General features: G+C 39.6%; 1 protein-coding gene across 10 annotated transcripts in view; it reads left to right on the forward strand.

Moving 5' to 3' along the window:
- Positions 1-13,720, forward strand: part of tenm4 (teneurin transmembrane protein 4) — a 196,755-nt gene that overhangs the window by 101,374 nt on the left and 81,661 nt on the right. For all 10 annotated transcript variants that reach the window (XM_056756974.1, XM_056756971.1, XM_056756973.1 and 7 more), the window contains 3 exons: positions 2,863-3,024; positions 6,198-6,412; positions 7,917-8,133. In XM_056756974.1, the coding sequence (XP_056612952.1) occupies positions 2,863-3,024; positions 6,198-6,412; positions 7,917-8,133 (594 nt within the window). The remainder of the gene's footprint in view (positions 1-2,862; positions 3,025-6,197; positions 6,413-7,916; positions 8,134-13,720) is intronic.

The raw sequence follows: 13,720 nt of genomic DNA on the forward strand, positions 1-13,720 counted from the left end.
TCATTCAGAATCAAGATTTTGTGTTAAACTATCATGAAAAGTAAATGTCCCTTTCACCTTTTTGACTAGACTGTGATTTTGAAGTTTCAATTCCTGTATTGTCATATGTACTCGGTAAATATAAAGATAAAATCATAAAATATATATTATAGTGCAAACTAGGAAAAGACATTCTCATTTAATCAGATTTTCTACAATTTAATAAAGTTGTTTAAGATTACCTATCTTTCTTTATCACATGGCTCGTTGGAATGCTTGAATCTGATTGGCCAGTAAGGACATTTGCAGGTTTGGTCGTGACATTTAAACGTTTCTTAACATTACAACCAAAAGTAAATGGCTTTCCCCCGACGGAAGGTCTGCATTCGGTAAAAATGAGCTAGTAATATATTTCAAATTCAAATTTCATGTCCTTTTTTTCTCATGTGGCAAGTAGCCGAGTAATATGCCGCTACTTGCCCTTACCCTTACAGCATTTGCAGATTGTTATTATTTCAGTGCTCCGTCACACAAAAATCAAGATTGATTCGAGGTCTGATAATTACGAGAGCTATATGTTACGTTTGCAAACATTTTGATAGAACAATAAATCATTCATTTAGACATTTTCTCGCCCTTATGGAGACAAGATATCTGTCGTCACACCAAACAAATACATTTCCTTCCTCGTTGAGATATTGAGTGGAGCAGAAAAGTAATTTTTCGCTCTGAATTCTCACTACAGGTTGTCAGGAGAGTGGCAGAGAAAGGCTCTCTTGCAATTTGAAACCAGCTCTGTACTTATAAAGGAGAAATGAGGACTCACGTAGGGAGAGAAATGGTGCATAGGAAAGAGAAAAGATCATTTGTTTTATCTACTACGACAAAAGCCATAGTCCACTGTAGTTCATGTCTACAGCACTTGTCTTCATAAACCACTGCCGCGTCGATATTTGCATACTTGCCGTACGATATAGGATGCATGATTAAAATGAAGTCATCCTAAATCATAGTGCCTCAAAAATATTGTGTCAAAAGCGACTCCAATTGCACTATGTAGCTCATTTGATTTAAGTTATGGAAAATAACGCGGTTGAATGACTCAACATTCTTACAGAAGTGTGTTTTTTAAACCACCAGGGAAGTAAATACTTTCAGTGCTTGGCACGTAAATTGAGATGCAGCCCCATCTTCTGATTATGCGATCTTTAATTGTATTTCGACATGGAAGTTCAATTGAAACCCTAAAAGAAAGGACTTTGTTGGCATTTTATCTGCTGACCGAAGACTTCCACAACAAGGTTTTGCCTGGCTAAGCTGGTCTTGACCATTCTCTTCTTGGTGATCCATCATGCCCGGCCCCTCCTCCCCTGTTCATTGCACCATCAAGGTTCACCCCTATAGATGCTTCTTTTGTTGACCTTGTAAAATATCTCTGTGTCTTCCGGTGCTACTAACGCATTCATCCAAAGCTCTTCTTGTGTTCCTGCTGACTTGATCATTTCCTTGTCTGCAGGCCAAGGGGGGGAGGTTATTAGTAAGCTAATAGGGATGAAAAGAAAAGTGTTGGCTTGTGGGCTCTGGTTTTTTTGTGTGCTGGTTGTACAACACTTTTTTTGTCTTGAGGGTGGGGGGTTGTGGTCTTGTTTAGTTTTTGTTCGACTTCACAGTGCCTTAAAGCAACTCCACTGACCAGTCCTATATAACTATTATTATTATGTAAATAATACACAATACATTTTATTATATTATATTAATAATGTTACTAATTACTATTATCACTATCATACATTTTTTTGTTTCTTTGCAATCTTTACAGTTGGTTGCATTGAATTAAGCCCAAACAAACCTTTATTCAAACCATATTCAAATGTTAGTGAACGCTGTTTTATGTAAACTATCGGATGCAGAAAAAAGTGTTTTTTTCATCACAATATCCTTGGAATTCATAAATATTTTTTACGAGGTGGCTAATTTGTATTAATTTGTATGATTTAATTTATATGTTTCGTCTGCTTTCACTACAGTTATGGTACAATGTAAAAATAAATATTCCGGGAGCTAGAGCGGGAAAAAAATGATTATTATTATAATAATATTATTGCATGTTTTTCATATTATTTTCCCACTAGATTTATTTTATTTTATTTTTTATTTAACAACTTAATTTATCATGTTTACCCCATTTCAGAAGTATGTGAATTCTGTCAAATAAAAGCAAAATTGCAGGGGTTAGGGGTGGGGCTTCATTATTGCTGTTTTTAATTACTGCTTTTTTACGGACGATTCACTTCACACTAATTCATATGAATTTGCCACATCATAAAATTGTAGCTTCTTTCTACGGGATCAAGCTGCCTTTTCTGTCCTGCCTCTTCTATTTATGTCTTGAAGCAGCATAAACAATATTACATTATGCAAAGATTCTCGTGTGCCTTCGAGATGTGCACTGAACGTCATGGCAATGGCAAAGCTCGAAGGTGACATTACATTTATTTAGATCCAGCGACTTAAACCTTAATTTAACTAACCGTAAAACACTTTGCTGCTTGCAAACACCGAAACGCAAGATATTTTCTATTGGAAATGCAAAACAGAATTTAGATGAGTTTTTTGTCTGGCATTTGTGGACCGCACTGCTGCTTGTGGTTCTCTGGGTGCACATAAGTTGCCAAAGATTAATCAAGTCAGAAGACATTTGTTTTCATACAGCCATGTTTTAATTACTCCACAGCCCCAAGGATGTTAATTTTCAGGTGCAGCTTCTATAGTATTCCTCCGTGAATCTAATTTAATTACATTAATGTACACCAAGTCACATGTTCCGCAATCGTTGCTCCCAACCTCGTAAATTTACCATCTGCCGCTGCTCTTTTTCCACAGCCATGCATCTCTTCGGGCTCAACTGGCATTTGCAGCCAATGCAGAGGCAGATTTATCAGTTGACGGAGGACAACACGAGTGGCCTGCATCTGCCCACGGATCTGGGCCTGCCTCCTTTGGGCAACACAGGGCTGGAATTCCCGGACAGAGGAAGAGATGATGGTATGAATTTTATGTGATCATGTCAATGTGAAAACCAAATTTATTGTGTTTACTTTCCCACAACTAGATGTACAAAACCAAGTACCGGCCTGCATGTCACACTGTGACATTAAAAGGATAGTTCACACCAAAATACAAAAGTGTCATTTATTATATTCATGTTGTTCAAACCCTATATGTGACTCTTTCTGCTGTGGAACACGAATGAAAATATTTAAAATGATGTCTTTTTTTAATGTGCATTCAATGGAAGTCAATGAGGGCCAATGTTGTTTGGTTACCAACATTCTGCAATATATCTTCTTTTGTGTTCTGCTGAAGAAAGAAAAAAGACATTAGGGAGAAAAAATGATGAAAGAATTCTCATTTTTGGGTAAACTATCCCTTTTAGAATTAATATAACCTTGATGTCTCATATTTTTTAAACACTGAAATCAGTTTAAAACATTTGATGTAATAATATTTAGTTCTTCCGACTTTGACTAATCTTACACTTTTTTTGGCTGGGCATTTGAAAGCATGCCCTTCAGCCATCATCTCAAATCCAACATAACATTTCCAACTAATATCCTGCCAGATTCGTATGAACTCATCCCCCGCTAATTTAGTTCCGCACTGGCCAGTATTATAACGTCTTATTTTTGATTTTCAAAGACTTAATAAGATCCAGGATTACTTGCCGGCCAACACCACACTGCGACCGGTCTCGCTGGCTTGCCGCAAGATCCGCATTACAATCCAATGAAAGTTGCAGGGAAAATGGGAAGGGAATTATTTGTTCCTGGAAGAAGGAATGGCACAGCTTTAGGGATTGGGTATCCAGGGGCTCAAGACAGATTAGAAATTACCCCATCCAGAAATCCATGTATTCCTTTCATCTCCAAGACTGGACGAGAGTTTTCCTGGCAGCGGAGGAAAGGGGGCACGGCTAGCCCCGGTGGTCACAGAGACAGTGCTTCTGACAGTAGGAAAAGTTTTCAGAGCACAGCCCATATTTAGGCATTTGATTTGCCACAGGACTCAGACAAAAGGTGGGAGATCAGACATTAACATATAGATGAGTCGGGCGGACGTCTTTTTCATTTAGTGGCCTGTGGAGAAGGAGCCAACGATGGCTGGAATGCGATGGCTGCGGCAGGCCCTCCGTTTGAGTGACATATGTGGCTGAGGGGAAATCGATAGGCTGGGCTTTTTAATTCTGACTGTCAGAGTAACATTGTCATCAGGAACACATCGAATCAATTCGGTGTCACCGCGCTGGACATCCCTAGCATTAACTTCAATAAACACTGTACCGGTGAGCTTTTTTGACCGTATGAAATTTTTTTGCACCTTCCAGTCATCAGTTCAATTACCCATAAACATGTTATCTGGAAAGTGTCAGCAACACCTTGTTTAAATTCATGCATTTGCCAACTCCGCTGACTGTTTGCGCAGAATTGTAATGCTCTCCGTGGGGGCTGCTATCATGGAAACATATCCAGGAAACATTATTTTCCAAAACAAACAACAGCAATTTTTCCATACCCTAAAAGGAACATTACACTTGTTTTACTGTTTTGGAATGTATTCAGCCAATCTCTGGGTCTGGTGATAGCATTTTTAGCATAGCTTAGCATAGATCATTGAATCCAATTATACCAGTAGTATTGCGTTCAAAAATGACCAAACAGTTTCGATATGAAAAAAGGAAGTTTGCTGTCATAACATGGCCGTAGCAGGCACAGTGTTATCACGCAGCGGGCAGCGCATGTGGAAATAGGCTAACATTAGTCAACATATACAAGTTACATAGCTTTGGACTAATTTCAGGCGCTGCGTGATAACACTTCGCCTTGTGCGGCCATGTTACGGCACCTATTACACTGGAATAGGAGTACAGTGCCTAATCAAATCGGCTTAGAAAATCACAACTTTTTATTTTCTGCCTGGCTTTAAGATGTGATATAACTACAGAAGAGTCTAGTTTTAAATAGGAAAAATATCGAAACTCTTTGGTCATTTTTGAACGCGACATTACAGGTCTAATTGGATTCAATGATCTATGCTAAAAGTGCTAGGTGGAATGTTCCTTTAAAGAATTTTTATGTTCATAAACACACACCTGACCTCAATTCTCATTACCATAAGACATGTAGACAATGTACTATATTGACTATACTTTTTTCAGTGATGCTTTGAAACACTATTAGTATCATAGTGTAGTATGCTGATACAGTATTCATAGTGTTATTTTTGCACTGCATAAGAAATCGTGGTGCGAGGATACTTAACGCGAGGGAAAATAAAAAAATGTTTTTTGCGGAAGTCGATATAAAATGTCATAATTTAAGCTGCAATCATTATTTTTTTTTAATTGTAGGTTGCTTTACCTATGTATACATTTTATCCAGTTCTGAATCTGTGCTATGATAAGGGGAACCGTTTTGAGCACTGATTTACCTTTTTAATAACTGATTTTTGTTTTGTATTTTTAGTAAAAAAAAGTTACGAATTGCAGCTTTAAAAATGTATGTGGAAAGCTTGACCTAAAACTTGTCAAATTCTAAAGAGTCTGCTTCATCCCACATTTCCGTTTAACATTTTTTGAAAGTAGTTTTGGTTATTGAGAGAGTTCGGTAAATGATGAGGGTTAAGCAGCATTAATTTGAGTTCCTGGCGATGTATAATTGCGACTGATGTTGTAATGCGTTATATACAGGCTGCAAATTTGTAGTCGGGAAAGTGTGTCCTGTCTCTCCAGATATAGCTCATCGCAAATGATTGACTTTTCAAGAGACTGCCATCTGCCGTAGCATGTGTAGCCCAACGCGACGGCTGCTTGAGAGTCCTCCGGGCTCGGTTTGCAAGGATGTCCGCTTTTGTCGCCATCACTGTGGAAATTGGCTGATCCACACGAGCAAACAGATGTTGCCATTTCCTCTGGGTCCAATAAGGAAGGTGCATCAGCATTACGTGTGCGCAAACGGACCATTTCCCACTTACAAAATGTGGAGTTCCGGTACCTGCATAGCTCAGGGAAGCTCTTTATTCGATGGTCAGTAAGGGGATTTTTTCTGACGTGATGGAAAATGAGCAGCAGGGTCGTTCACCCGGCGCACTGACCCCTCTTCCCACACCATATGGTAGATTTATGAGGCGTCGAGCTGACTGATAGATCTCATTTTCCACAGGTAAACTAGATGGCTTTCTCCCAGAGGACAGCTTCATAGACATGGGCGAGATAGACGTGGGCCGCAAAGTCGTCCAGATAATCCCGCCCGGAATCTTTTGGAGGTCACAGGTCTTTATCGACCACCCCATGTACCTTAAATTCAACGTGTCCCTTAGTAAAGATGCCTTGGTGGGGATCTATGGAAGGAGAGGGCTTCCTCCATCACACACACAGGTGGGTCAGATTTATAAATCAAATCAACTGTATATCTGTTGTGTTTAATATTGTTTTTTTCAACGAAATGTAGAAGTTTGGGCAGATTTGTACTTATTTTTTCAATCTAGAATTGAGAAATGGCGGATTTGAACTCATATACATGAACATTGCAAGAAATATTTTCTTAAGCACACATGCTAACTGTAAAATACTAAATGTTAAAATCTGTAAAATCTGCTTTACGACGGACACATAATTGAATTGAAAAGTAATGCTCTCCACAAACAGGTTTGTTGAACACTCACACCATCTGCCATTGGTCAAACAGATCCCTAAACTTATGCCATTTGTTAAGCCAGTGTTCATGTCTGGCTGGTCTGGATGCTCAAGCAAACCAGGCAATTTCAACTAACTTAGAATTATCTTTCCACTTTACAGGATGCGTTCGCCCCTCCAAAAAAATCTGTCATCATTTACATAACCTCTTGTCATCAAACCTCAGTGACTTTATTTCTTCTGGAGAATACTTAAGATATTTTGAAGAATGTTGGGAACCGAACAACGGCAGTATCCATTCACTTTTATTGTAAAGACACAAAACCAATTCAGGTCAATGTGTACTGCCGTTGTTCGGTTTCCAACAATCTTAGAAATATGTTATTTTGTGTTCAACAGAAGAAAGAAAGTCATAAACCTTTGAAATGATAAGAGAGTGTGTCAATGATGAGAGAATTTTCATTTTTGTGTGAAATATCCCTTTAAATTACCATAAAAAAGTACATTTACATCGAAAAGCTAGACATGACTTCATAAAAGGTTCATAGTAGCTCTTTCACTCAAAAGTTTCTGAACTTTTTTAATTAAATCCAATCTGAATTATCTGTTGCTGTTTGACTGTTTGTCCATACTATTTATTTGTCAATGGCTTACAGCTGTAGCATATTCCCACAAGGTTTCATTTCATTTCGCGGCATATTATTGTCTCAAAAAGACCTCTCTCAAAGGCTTTGACATAAACAGACACTTAATTTCAGTATTGAACACGGAGCATCTCAGCCTCCCTGTATTGATCTTGTGCATAGGTGCAGTGGTGTTGTGTCACTGGAAATTACTTTAAGGTCTTGGTTGATAGACTCCTTCAATCGAACCCTGCTAACCAATAATAAACCAAAGAGATATGACATGTTTCCTTTTTTAGGGAACGCACACTTTAAGTATTTAGCAAGTTGAGAGAACATTCTTATCACATATGGAATGATTTGTGAAGTAAATCTCACGCAATCTGATATGGTAAACGGTAAGAATATGATGTAATACGAATGACTTACCCTTTGGTAGATATTTAAAATAGCACACTATAAGGTGTTGTCTTCTGACACCTGCATTAGTCCCCTTCTCACAATCTCAGCGGGCCCTCAGAGACCGGCTCCTGTTGGCTCCAACATGGTGGGCTTATCAGCTGCCGTAGGCTCATGTGTCGGCCCTAATGCTTGTGGTCTGTCTGTCTCTCCTCTGTCTCCAGTTTGACTTTGTGGAACTGTTGGACGGCCGCCGGCTCCTGGCACAGGGGGTGCCGGGACTGGAGGGGCCACCTTTTCCAGCCCAGCAGCGAAGCCTGGTGCCCCTCACCAATCACGACACGGGCTTCATACAGTACATGGACTCGGGCATATGGCATCTGGCTGTGTACAATGATGGGAAGGAAACAGAGCAGGTGTCGTTTCTAACCACCGCGATCGGTAAGTACGATGTGAAACTGCAGATGCAACATTCACTGTTTGTTCTGACTGTTTTCCAGATTGTAGTTTTCAACGATATTGCCTAAATGTGTGTAATCTACCTGTTGCTGCTATTATAATGTTCAGTTTAACTGTGGACCCAGTTGGACACTTGATTTTCATACCTTCTGTTTAGGATGGAATGGGGAAGGTTTAATTTATGCAGTTTTAAAGGGGTGAACATTCGCTAGCCAAATTCTCATTACCATGTGTCAATTAGCAACCGAACAGCACTTCGCGGTTTTTCAAAACATTTTTGGGCCAATTCATCCTCATAAACTCATAGATGTCAAGTCAGACAGGAATTAAATTACCACACAACCCTGATGTTTGTCAAAACAGTAGGTCATTTAGTGTGCAATTCTCTTCAGGATGGTTTACGAAAAACACTCAATTAGGATTGCAATAAAATCAACAACTACCACCTCAAATTCTTAACTTTACTTAATGCTGCAATCTGTATCTTTTGCCTTTTTATCATATACTTAGTAAAGAATTGAAACAAAATAGTTTTGTGCTTAGCGTGCTGACGTGTTCTTTACATCGTACCCTCTTTACATGGGTTAAAGTCAGGTGATGTCAAACCGACAACTAATAAATCATTATAATTGAGGCAATTATTATGAGTCGAGGTAAAGAGACAGATTTTAGCACACAATTTTGAAAATACTTGCTCAATAAATGATTTTTGATTTTTCAAACCGATCAACTAACAGATTGCAACTTTACATTTGTTAAACTGTAGACCTGCGAATAGACATTAAATCTGCGGAATATGTCCCACTGTAAATTCAGAGTATATCACTTCGACAAATTTGGAAAGTTCTTCCAGTCTTGGCAGTCAATCACGGGCAAAATTATCTGGCATTATTTCCCAAGATAAACATGAATGAGGCACTGCAAGAAATTTTTGCCCGCGCCGCAGTACTTATCTGAGGCAGGCACGAGTGATATTACCCTTTTTAGCATTGCCATCTCTGGCAGTCCAGACCTCTACAGAGTAATCAAGGTGGATTTGAAAAAGAAAGATTGCGGAAATGAGCACCGCTTCACTCCTGCCTGCATGTGTTCTTTAGTGAGGGCCGTAGGAATCTGCCAGCGAATCCCGACTCTCATTTGCTGTCTATTTGCATAGAACAGTGTGACCTTGATTTGAGGCCTGCGATTTGTACGATTTGATTTTCTGATTTTGTCAAAATGATGCTATTACGTTGTAATTAAAACCTCTTAAAACCAGCTGACCTCTGTGCTTCATATAGATTAATATAAACCATAGGACTTTAGAAATCTAAAAATTTACATTTAAATATGTTTTCTTTATAGAAACACTATTTTAATATCTGAATGAAGGAAAAGGTTAATTAAAAATATATTTATATAAATGTAAAGGTGTCCAAGCTGACACTACTTCTTATACAGTAAATACCCTTCATTCATGAAAACATTCATGAATGACTTTCTGAGCTTAACAAGGTAACACATGCAAGTCATTTTAGGGTAAATATGTTTAAATAATTATGATTATATTTACAGTGCCACAACCTAATTATTAGAACTGAAATTAAAGAGAAAATGTTCAGGATGTTTACATATTTCCCCTTTTGCGAAACACCTTTTGCAAAAGATTCATTCTGGTTCATTCTGTTTGCCTGTAATTCAATCCTGTTCACTACCTTTTTTAAAAACAAAGCACGGTTCGCCTTTCCTTGTTGTTGCGTTAATTATGATTTCGACCTTAGTTCTCTATTTGCGTTGAACACAGAGGCCTCAATTTAAAGCTTCTGATTGACGACCCCTCCGTCACACATCAGATATTGAACATCGTGATCTTGTTCGCATGTGCGTTTTGTGCCACTAAAAAGGCTTTTTGCCACACTCGCTTTAGCCACGGTCGTCTCCCCGATGGGACTGATTTTGATTCCGTCCTTTCTCCCGTGCCCTGAAAGCTCCTTTGATTAGCGCTTCAGGGAGGAAGAGCAGAGCTCGGGGCCGTCGTGAGGTTTCGGCTTACGTGAAGGTGGCAGCTGGGAGCTGTACTCACATGCTCTTTAATTAAACGCTCCTGGGCCACGGTCCATCTGTGAATGGAGAGAGGAGGGGGTTTGGCAGGCTGTCGATCGATGCCACACAGCCATTTCTGCAGTTCCAACTTGTCAAGGGGAAAAGGCGGCATTACGCCCCGCTACCTTCGGTGAGCAGGGAAACGCGATACCTTATAGACGAGACGTGACATGGTGGTGTAGTGTGGCGGAAGATGAGGAGAGGGAAAGACTGTCTGTTTATCCTGTATTGGTGGCTGTCGGATTCAACCTCCATCGGGAGTTTGTCGGCCACCTGCGGTTCCGAGGCGGCCGGCCATTATTTACTCATCCCTTATACCATTTACATAAAACCATATGTTGTTTTGTCAAGTATCATTTTAAACAGCATCTAAACACGGTTCTTTTTAAAACACGTAGCGGTATATTGGTGTCTTTCAGGGTGACAGAATTTTCAACATTTGTTAATATTAGACAGCAATGTTATTAGCAAGATGCCTAAAAATATTTTTGCAACCTCAGAAACACATTTGATACCTAATTGAAACATGAACCGACTCACTTAAATCTCCCGAGCTTTACAAGAGCAACCTCTGAGTAATACTAATGTCCTCCGGGTACCCGTATGCCTCGGTCCGTCAGGGGAATCCAGGTGTTTCGAATTCCTCTATTGTTCTCGTTTTTCAACTTCCCTGTGCCTTTCTATTTTTATTTCCTCTTGTTTGCTTTCCTTGGACTCTCTTTATCCCTAATTCTCACGACTCCTTATCACAAAGCTGAGGTATCCATTCGGCATGCGACACTGTCTCATTTACCCTCGTCCTATCCAGGATGCATCTCCAGCGATTACTGGCTGCTAGCTGCGGTCCCTCAGCCTTCAGAGAGCAGGCAGGCCTTCAACAACAGCTCTAATATTAGGTAGTCATCACAGACCAAAATCAAGGACAGTGGTGTCTTGCAATATGAGAGAATGGGGGAGTGATTAATTACTGTCTGATTAGCATGTCAGGAGGTTAGAGGTGTGAAATGTTGAATGTCGAAACACGGTAAGGATCCATAGAATCTTTTTGGCATAATGTTTTGTGATACATGAATAATTCAATTTTATTCATATAGCGCTTTTTCGTAAATTTTGCATTGTTTTAAAGCAGCTTTACATGAAAAAGAAAACTCAAAAGCAGAAAATGAAGTGTAAGGAGTACAAACAGAGAAAATCATCAAGTAAAACCAATGTAAATCGAATTTCCAGAAGTTAATATATTATCTCCCAGTGAGCCAATACTGCAACAATGGCAAGGAACCTTTATATGGCTTGAGGACATACACTCACCTAAAGGATTATTAGGAACACCATACTAATACTGTGTTTGACCCCCTTTCGCATTCAGAACTGCCTTAATTCTACGTGGCATTGATTCAACAAGGTGCTGAAAGCATTCTTTAGAAATGTTGGCCCATATTGATAGGATAGCATCGTGCAGTTGATGGAGATTTGTGGGATGCACGAAGCTCCCGTTCCACCACATCCCAAAGATGCTCTATTGGGTTGAGATCTGGTGACTGTGGGGGCCATTTTAGTACAGTGAACTCATTGTCATGTTCAAGAAACCAATTTGAAATGATTCGAGCTTTGTTACATGGTGCATTATCCTGCTGGAAGTAGCCATCAGAGGATGGGTACATGGTGGTCATAAAGGGATGGACATGGTCAGAAACAATGCTCAGGTAGGCTGTGGCATTTAAACGATGACCAATTGGCACTAAGGGGCCTAAAGTGTGCCAAGAAAACATCCCCCACACCATTACACCACCACCATAATTGCATTAATGAGAAATTGAACAGGTGTTCCTAATAAACCTTTAGGTGAGTGTATGTATAGTCTATAGTTTATCATCAGACTAATAATCTCACAAACAGGAGAAAAAAATTAGTTTCTTTGTCTTAATTTGAAGGTGGGACACACTTTGAGTTCTTAGGCTTTGTTTTTGGACATCCTAGCGTCAATTTGCTTTAAACTCTTATAAAAACCCCAAACTAAAATTGTCATCATTTACTAACCCTCAAGTTGTTCCAAACCTGTATATGTTGACAGAATTTAAATTTTTTGGACAGGCCCCTAAACTGTCCCTTTAAGAACACCTTAGCAACCAAGTCGTAAACCACCCACAGCGTCCTAGCATTGTGCTGGCGAGTTTTGCATCACAGTCAAGTTATTTTTACTGTTCATTTTTGGTGCTTCTAGAAATTGCACTTCTTCTAACGTTCGCGACTAAAGAATCAATACGAAGCGTCACACCCAGATTTGTCGTACAATGTTTTCGCCCAGGTCTGTATTGCGCCGTTCCTTTCATCTCTGCATGAGACTAAGATGGGAGCGAGCAGAATTATGGACACTCTTGTTCAAAGTGCAGGCTGAACATGGACTTTACCCCTCAGTCACTGCCTAGAGATGAAATTATACATGCCGGTTCTAAAAGGAAGTGCACCGTTTGGACTCTCGCCACTGAACTCGGATCAGTCACGACGTCAGAAATGCTTTTCGTGGCAGAGACATACAGAGATATACTGAAAATCGCTGATGGTTTCTCTACGCACTGTCAGGACAGATACAAAGTGGGAAACCCGTCGCGCGAGGATATAATTGTGTTTGCAGAAGTAATCCAAATGGCAGCACCTCGAAGCTTCATTCATCTTTACACACTCCATTACGCCACCACACACTCACTTGCGGGAGACCTCTGGTTAGAAATGAGGGCTGGTGGGCATCAAACGCCCCAGTGCAGTCTTGATAGGCTCAGGCATATCGGGGGGCAGCCAATCCGACAGCCTTGTCCTTTTACATGAAGTGAGCTTTGGCTTGAAAATTCTTTCAAAATCACCCTCCAAAGCCCAGACTGGTTACCTCCCTCCCTCTGTGCTTCTTTCTCCCCTCTCTCGGCATTCAGCTTTCCGTCTGTTGCATCCTCCGCCATGATTAAGTCTCTTGAGGAAGGGCGATGCTGAGTCCGGGCTCACATTTCCAGCCCTTTGTCAAACACAAAAGCAGCTTTGTCGGGAGAGCTGAGCCTGGAGCGCACCAGCGGCCTCCGAGAAAGAGAGAGAAAATATTTTTCACCTTTATTTCATGTAGAATTCAGAATGCATCTGTTTTGTGGCAATTGTGGGAAGATTTGCCTCCTCACAAATAGGATGTTTTATATATTTGTATTTAAAGAAATTCTAAACAAAAAAGAAAATTTTGTCATTACTTATGTCATATCAAACCCTTACGTTTTTTTCTTATAGACAGCTGTAATGCCTTTTTTACGTATTTAAAATAATAAAGTAAAGTAAAGTAATGTAAAATAGAAGTTTATACAACATATGCGCTACATTTCAAATCTACTACAGCCATAGGAACCATAATACATTTATATTCATTTAAAAAGTGATTTTTAACATTTTTCCACTATGTTAAAACATATCTATCCTCCCTTTGTAGCAATATCGGAGATATCACGTTATGATG

This window comes from Triplophysa dalaica, chromosome 9 (assembly GCF_015846415.1).
Source record: "Triplophysa dalaica isolate WHDGS20190420 chromosome 9, ASM1584641v1, whole genome shotgun sequence".
NCBI classification, from domain to species: domain Eukaryota; kingdom Metazoa; phylum Chordata; class Actinopteri; order Cypriniformes; family Nemacheilidae; genus Triplophysa; species Triplophysa dalaica.